The sequence below is a fragment of the Strigops habroptila genome, chromosome 2 (assembly GCF_004027225.2).
Source record: "Strigops habroptila isolate Jane chromosome 2, bStrHab1.2.pri, whole genome shotgun sequence".
Lineage (NCBI taxonomy): Eukaryota > Metazoa > Chordata > Aves > Psittaciformes > Psittacidae > Strigops > Strigops habroptila.
In genome coordinates, this window is record NC_044278.2 from 82,225,517 (window position 1) to 82,234,055 (window position 8,539).

The window sequence follows — 8,539 nt, forward strand, 5'->3', positions numbered from 1 at the left end:
GTAGTTCGCTTTAGACAACAAAGCAAGTGTGCAACATGACTGGAAAACTAATAGTAAGGCAGAAAAAGTGAAATTTTCTAAAAAGTGGGTTTTGGGTTTTTTTTGGTTTTGTTTCCAAGTTTTTCCAAATACTGTGCTTGTTGAAAGTTGCAGTTGCTTGGATTTATTGTACTAAACAAGAGAGCTGCACTTTTCATCCTTACCTTTAGATGCAAACCAAACACAAGCTAAAGTAAGACATATGCTATAAATTTGAAGTAACTTTTTATTGAAAAAATGAAAGCTTTCCCAAAACATAGCTGTTATTTTTAAGATGGTAACAAGGGATTTTCAATTCATTATGTCTAAGTTTACACACCAAATGAAATTTAAAGATGTTTTTTAAAACTACAATTCATTGAAAACCAAAACAAGGTATGATCACTTTTGTCCATGTTCTGAAAATTCTGAATGACAAGTCGAACCATCAGATGCTACAGCACAGCTAAAAGTAGAAATTGAGAAAATAGAAATTTTCTATTCTGAAAAGTGAACTAACTGCATATTATTGCTTTTACTGCTTCATTACGATTTTTTTCTTGCATTACTCCAATATTTAAGGAGTTTTTTCATGTCCATCTCTGAAATTCCATTGCTTCTAATGGGTTTGCATGAAAACAAACAGCGAAGTTAGTTTTGTGGCTTCTTTCTAACTTTCTAACTACTACAACAGGCTTCAGCTACTTCAAAGGAGTAATTTTTTTGTCTCTTATCTACAGCTTCCACTGACTACAGTTTTCGTCTGTGTGGACGAAAACTGTGGACTCTTTAAGAACTTGTCTGATTCCATCTGAAACCAAGCAATTGAATTTTAATCAAATCCTCTTTCCTCCCTCAAAAAATATTACTTTTTTTTTTTTTCTTTAAAAATAACCTTGATTGTCATTAATTGGTAATTATTTAAAACATCGTGGGTTTTTTAAACCACACATACCTTTTCCCTTTTCCCCTTAAGTTCTTGTCTTTTTATTGTGATTTCCCTAGGAAACCTAACTTATACCATCATGCCACATTTACTTCCCAAACTGCAACAACCTTAAAACAGATTACCCAGTATCAAACCAGGATGTCATGGGATATAGGTATCCAAATACGTGTATCTGCACAGCCTTCCTGAGAAAAGATCAATCCATGGTAATAAGCAAGTGCAAAGGCATGCAGAGATGAGGGGAAGGTTGTAGTAGAAGTTCAACTGTTATTTAACTTGTCTGATGGCAAATAAACATTCATGTAACTCAGCAGTCAAAGCAAACACATTACCTCTTGTCAAGTTAATATAGCAGCAACAAAGATTAATGGGATTTCAGAAACAACTGCATATCTTAAAAAATACAAATTTATATTCATGTGCTGTAAGGAAAAGGTTATCACTTTCCATGCAATTTTTAAAAAACCTCTTAGCATGTGCCCACCACTTTTTATGGAAAACTAGACTTAAGCTAAAAATGGGTGGTGCAGAGGATGAGGAAGTTGGCTCCTGTTAAATGAAGTCATGTGAAAGTAGTTGCATCAGTTAACCGCCTTCTTAAACAAAGGGCAAATCAGCTGTAGTTAGTAAAATGAGGCCACTGAAAGACATAGCGATTGAAATCGGATTAAACAGAATTCACAGATGCCATTTTTAAACAACTTGGTGAAAAAACTTTAGGAGTACACGAGGCTCACTTTACTGAAGAAATTAAGTGATTCAGCTGCCAAGCAGCAGTTCAATGACCTGAAATGCTTTAAAATTTTGAACATACTGTTTCTAAAAAATCATTCTTATAAACAGTAAAAAAACCTAAATTTTTACATACAAGTTAAAAAAAGTGTGATTTTTAAGAGAAAGATGTTCAAAACATCATTTTTCTTTTATCATCATTATTGGAACTAGATGATCTTTAGGGTCTCTTCCAACCCAAATCATTCTATGATTAACATTAAACAATTGCCTAGTCTTTGCTCTATCATGCACTATTGCACCCCTTTGTGGAAGAACAGTGAAAAACATCTCATTTGTTTTAATTCCATGTCCTGTTTGTCTATACTGCAATATCTCTATATACAGGAATCTGTATTTAAGCACTACCTGCTGTTTGTCCAGTAGACCAGGTTTCAAATAAAGTATAAGCATTATACACACATTTGCTTCTATCCTGGAGAATTGTAAAGCAGTATTTTATAATTGATAAACAGAAAAAAGTCTGGAAATTTCTTGCTCAACTATTCTCTAAGCAAAACTCTTTCTCACCAAGGAGAATTTTACTCTAGTATCAGTAGACTACACTGTTAGTCTGCCCATAGATCTGGAGCCAGAGATTTTATCTGCCTGAGAAATGCACAATTACTCCTTAGGTAAGTAAAGCAGAAAACAGCATCAGAAAAATTACTTTTTCCCTTCCACATCCTTTTACTAGCTTTCTGAAGCCAAATGGATGCATATACAGGCTATACAAAACTATTCTGTAGCTTCTCAGCATCTGTATCAGCTGAATAACTCAAAGTAATGATAAACAATCACTAAGCTTAACCGATATGCTCATGTTCACACTGATACTGTCGCCAAAATAAGTTGGGAGAAGAAGCAGAAAACAGCATCTTACTACAGCAAGATGCTGTTATGTCTTTGTTAAAATGTCTTCTCAAGCAAAAAAAAAAATAAATTTGACCAAAAAAAGGTCAAATTTTTTCAGTCCTTAAGTCCTTTCCAAAGACAGTGACACGTGTAAAGAGGAAAGCAGCTTCACTGAACATGTAAGTAGTGGAGTTTGTGTCACAGACAAAAGTAGAATTTACTGGTTGAATGCAAGAGGAAAAGAAAGGTAGATTAGAGGTAGAAGGTGGCTGTTACCTCTCCCACTTCACATCCTTTTTAGAGCCCCTTTCTATTCACAATTACAGTCTAAGCACTCTAACTGTGCTGTGACACCTTCACTTAGCGCAGCTGGCAGAGTTACTAACTCCGGTATCTGTCCTGCCCAGCTACGCACTCTTTTGCACTGACTGCCAATCAACTCCCAAAGTCCTGTAGCTTCCTGCATGCCAATTTCAAGCAAGCTGACACAGATTTCAGTTCGTGTTAAAAATTTGCTTTTTCAACCATGATGGTGCAGGAATCAACAAAACCCCTCAAATACTTCCGCAGAGGGAAGGGTACAGTAGGCAGCTAGGGGGTAATGACCTCAGAGGCTCCAGCTAAGTGATCTTATTATTCATACAGAGCCTTAAAATTTTCCCAGTACTTTCAAAAGTCCAGTTTTAGAACTTTTAAGAAGATGTTTCCAAGAACATCCTTTAGATAAGAACAAGTTACACATCTCTCTATATATTTAGAGCACAGTATACCATGACTTTCATCCAGCAAGAGAACTCATTCATGTAGCATTTATACCTCAACAAATGCACTAAGCTTTTTAACATGGTATTATTTACAGCTTCTTCAATAACTAGCTCTATAAGTAAATAAAATGCTAATACTTTGGTGGATTAAGGTTTATATGTCCAAATCCTCTTCATTCCCAGAAGGGAACCAGGATGCTCTGGACATGTCCCACAGTCCGTGAAGGCATTGTCTTTTTATTGCAAGCAGAAACCCCCCTGTCCCTCTATCTACCCTTAAGCCACAATTAATAAACTTCTTAAGAAAATGAGTCTTACAGTACTCTTTAAGGTACACTTTATCTCCTGCATTTAGTCAGACAGGAAAGGGCCAGATGGAAAGCATAAGGGAAAGGTAAGAGATGTTTGCAAGAACCACCTTGACTTGTGGTTCTGGCAAGCCAAGTTTCAAATTCCTGTTGAGCCTGCTGTATTTCAGATCATCAGCATGTACCCACCATTTAACTGTAACACCCCATCTGCTTAACCTGCTTAAAATACATCAGCAGTTCTACTCCCTTCAAGACATCAGAGTCTGGGATTAAAAGGTTCCCCTCTTTACTGGAATCCTGTCATAACAGACAGATCCAAAAGCACATCTGCCTCTGAAGTTCCTTCATTTCTAGTTGGGGAAGAGTAAGAATTCTAGGAGTATAGACTGGCTTCTAGTATATGCAGATACCTTTAATTCTAAACAACAGCAATTTATAGCTTGTGGTGGGTTGCCCCTGTCCAGCAGCCAAACACCCATATTGGCTGCCTCCAATGGGAGCAGGACAGAGGAGTGTGAACAACAAAAGCAAGGAAATTCAGGTGTCGAGTTTTCTCAACAGTTTAATTAGTGAAGGAAAGAGAGAAAATCATAGAATACTGGCTGGAAGGGACCTCAAGGATCATCTGGTCCAAACTTCCTTGGCAAAGCATAACCTAGACTAGATGTCTGAGCACCCTGTCCAGCCAAATCTTAAGTGTCCAACACTGAGGAGTCCACCACTTCCCTGGGGAGATTGTTCCAATGGCCATGCAAATACAACCACTCACCACCTCTTGCAAGGAGACGGATGCCCAGCCAGTCTCTGAGCAACAAGCACCTTGGAGGCCGCTCCCCACCCCATCTTTCTTCCTCTACTTCCAGTTTATATTGCTGAGCATGATGTTAGATGGTATGTAATATTCCTTTGGCTGATTCAAGCCAGCTATTCAGCTGTGTCCCCTTCTCAATCTCATGACTACCCCTCGCTTGCTGGGGACAGGGGGAGAAGAGTAAGCCTTGATGCTGTGCAAGCACTGTCCAGCAATAGCCATAACATTGGTGTGTTGCAAACACTGTTTTAGCCAAGCACAAGCAAAGCACAAGAAGATTCAGGCTGCTATGCAGAAAGTTAACTCCATCCTAGGCAAACTGAGGATACAGCTATATTTTAAACCAATACAAAACTCAGTACTCACAGAAACATATTCAGGGATAGAAAGCTGATCTTCAGGAAGAGACTTTAGCTGCTTATAGCAATCATCTGTCAATTCCAAGTCTCGCAAGCTACGACGGATATCTCCAGCCCTCTCCCTTAACTGATGATTTGTTTCCTCCAGTTGCTTCTGTCTCAATAAAATAGTTTCCATTTCTTGTTTCATTAGAGCCTGGTGTTTTCTTTAAGATTGATTTGAAAACAGAAGACATTAAGTAGCAAGTAACACAAGTGACAAACCTTCACAATACCCTGGCAAGGCAGTGAGTTATGCTCACTGTAGCGGGGAAAATTTACAGAGATTAGGTAATTAGCACAACAGTGTATACCAGCAGGATTACACCATCATATTAAATACTGTATCTATAAAAAGCCGGAAACTTCATAGACATTGACAATACAAGGCTGAATCTGAGAAATGTCAATTAGTCTCCATATGCGCTGACTTGAATTGGTAAATTAAGACTAATTTATAAATTCAAAACATTAAAAGCATGAAAAAGCTGACTGTATTTCCACTCAAAACCCAAGGAACTAGTAAATCACCAAACAAAGCAATAGTAACTTCAATTTGTGTCTTACCAAGTTTCAGCACATACATGCTTATGGCCTATTCCACACACAACCCTTCATTTTCTACCCAGTGTAAAATACAAAATTGGGGTCCATTTAAAAAAAACCCCAAAACCACAAAGCACACACCACAAAGATCACTATGCTTAAATAAGCAGCCTTACTGCCAGCCTTAAAATACTACCATTACTATTATCACCAGAGATAAGGTATTATGCAACAAGAGAAAATGTACATCACTTCAAGATGTTTCAAAGTGTTCATTTTATTTAAATCAAATGTAACTGACCTACTTTTTAAGAGGTTTTAGCCATGACTCTTGAAGAAATATTCAAATTAAATCATTCTTCAAAACAAAATGCACCAATTCCTACATTATTTAAAAAGTAATATTAAAAATACTAGCTAGTACTACAAGGCAATGTCTGTCCCACTGGTTTCAAAAAGACAAGAGTCTATTTTCAGCTATAGGTTAACTCAAAATGTTTCAGAAAAGCAAGATGAAAAGTAAGTTTCTACATCATCAACTGAAAGCATTTCTGACCAATAAGCAATCCTAACTGGAAGTGCTAAACATTATCCCCTTACCTTTCCCAAGTCACCAAGGCTGCAGAGTTATTCAAAATTCTGTTTGATTTGATGCAAAATCTGCCACCTCTACCTACTCCTTTTACTCTTTACTAGTTTTAAGAATGTTCTTACTCCCAGTTCCTATTCAGTTTTGAATCCAGGTAACAATAAAACTTCAGTGAGTGAAAGCTGAATTCAAATGTATGCATATGTAAATTAAAGACATAAATTCCATTTTTACAATGCAAAAGAAATCCTATTCCTGCAATTCATAATCATCAGTTTCCATTAACCGACCATGAATTAATTTTAATTCATATTAATAAAATATTAAAGATGAAGTTCTTAGTTTTACTCCCATCGTACCTGGCATCTTCTTGCTGTAATGCCAGCTGACTATCCAGTCGTAAAGACAAGAGCTGCTTTTGATGGACTGCATCATTAAGCTTCTCTTCTAGCTCTTCAATCTAAATACGAAGAATATAAGTATAAAAGGAAGACCAGAATTTACCTTGGTAATTAAAAAAACTGTATAAAAAGGGGGAGAGCCAATGCCCTGGGAAATGCAACAGTGATTGTTTAACAAGACTTCTAAATATGCCAAATAATAAATATCATAAAATACGATACGGATTTAGCCCTAATGAACTAAAAGTAAAAAAGACCTAGTTCTAAGCCTTATTGTTTTCAGCCAAATAGCTACTTGTTCAACTAATTTCAAACCAGGCTTAAACACAGAGCAGCAAGCCTGTGAAAGCCACAATTAGTATATAGCAGGTTGTAAATGTGGACTGCACACAGATGTGGCAAAGCTTTAACAATCTTTCTTAGTTTCATGCACCTTAGTGGGAACTATACACAATCAAATCCCCTCCTATTAGCATGTTGGTATATTCTAGCCATGTCCTCATTAACAAATCATTGAATAGTATTCAGATTACTTTTTCTAGTATTCCAAAGTTAAAAGCCCTATTAAGCTACTTTTATCTGTGACAAAAATATTCCAGAAGAAAATAGGTCTTTCTCCTTTGTTTTTAGAAAAGGAGAAACTAATTCAATCCCACCTCATTCATTTGAAAGTATAATGACTTGTTCAAGTCAGCTAAATTTTCCATATCTTTGTTTCCCTCTTTTCTCATCGAACCAACCCAACAAACAAAAAAACCACCAAAAAACCCTTCAAAAAACAACTAAGTAGGCTTTCAGCATGCAATTCAGAGAAATTTTTAGCAGAACGTAAGTTTCTATCATACCCTAAAAGCACCAGAAACAAGAAAAGATTATACATGAAAGGAACATTTCTTACCTTGGTCAGATATTCTACTTTCAAGTTGTCAATCATCAAGTTTTTCTGAGATAATTCTATTTTAAGCAGCTGAAGATTATGGAGCAACTCTTTCCGTTCAATCAGCTGCTTAGTGATTTTAACAGTACCATCTCTCTCTTCAGAAGAAGAAATATCATCAGTTGGTATTGTGGTTTCTAAGCTAATATCTTCAGACTCCAAAGAGCTAGAAATGTTTACTTTCCTCATTTCCTTAGAGCTCTTAAGTGACATTTTCTTTCACTACTTGAAAGCTTTTTTACATCGTAGTTTGAGATGAGCCCCCAAAGAATCAACTGCAAGAATCCAAACAATTAAGTGAAAGGCATTATGAAAAATTAACCAGTTAAACAAGATCACTAAGCAATACCTCCCAGCATCACATGAATGTATTTTTTTATTTACCCAAGAAAAACATTTTAAGAAGCTCAAGAAGTTGCCCAAGGACTCCGTCGCTGAAGTAATTGTTAGGAAGGGGTTTGACTGCAGTAAGCTATGTACCGGTGTGAATCAAGCTCACTGGTAAGATGTTACAGGTAAATCAGGATGTGCAACCGCCATACCCACTATCAGAAGAACATGCACCAAAAACTCACAAGACCCATGAGCCATACACATAGTATCAGAGAACATCCAATAACGAGCATTAACAAGACTTGCTAGAGAAAACAGTAAAGGAACAGCCTGATGGCCGCTTTTGTCTTCTCTGAAGTAGCAGCTCCGTTATTCTTACCAGGCTAACCTACTCAACAGCCACACGTACTTTACAACCGCTCTGTACAGACCATGGCTTTTAATGAAGAGGTGCACAGACTAACGCACGCTGTTCAAAGCCTTGTAGGGAAAAACAGTGCTGCACTAACACCAGGGTCGCGGAGCCCGCCGGGGCTGGTTCTCCGGGCCACTGCTCCTTCCCTACGGCGGGGCAGCTCAATGGAGGATACGCTGGATGCCCAACCCAGCGGAAGACAAAAGACAAGAGCGGCGGGGCGCGTGAGAGCTAGAGAAAGCTGACCCGCCGGGCGAGGAGGATCCCGCACGGCAACGGCAGCCCCGGCGCAGCGCTCACTCACCTCAGGCGGCGACGGCGGCGGCACGCGCGCGCCCTTCCGCCTTCCCTCAGGGCGGCCTGAAGCGGGACTGCGCGACGCCATCACCACGGCGACCGGGGCGCCGCCGCGCGCCGCTTCCCGCGCGCTCGGCCGCGGTG

General features: G+C 38.4%; 1 protein-coding gene across 5 annotated transcripts in view; it reads right to left on the minus strand.

Moving 5' to 3' along the window:
- Positions 1 to 8,537, minus strand: part of PIBF1 (progesterone immunomodulatory binding factor 1) — a 118,895-nt gene extending 110,358 nt beyond the window's left edge. For 3 of the 5 annotated variants that reach the window (XR_003990271.1, XR_003990270.1, XM_030477526.1), the window contains exons 1-4: positions 8,403 to 8,518; positions 7,312 to 7,625; positions 6,372 to 6,472; positions 4,846 to 5,044 (exon numbers count right to left, since the gene is read on the minus strand). Coding sequence is in view for 3 of the 5 variants with exons in the window: in XM_030477526.1 (XP_030333386.1) it covers positions 4,846 to 5,044; positions 6,372 to 6,472; positions 7,312 to 7,563 (552 nt within the window). In the remaining 2 variants the exon portion in view is untranslated. Of the gene's footprint in view, positions 1 to 4,845; positions 5,045 to 6,371; positions 6,473 to 7,311; positions 7,669 to 8,402 lie in introns of those variants that run through there. The other 2 variants (XM_030477527.1, XM_030477525.1) reach the window with 2 other exon arrangements.
- Positions 8,538 to 8,539: the final 2 nt, after the last annotated feature.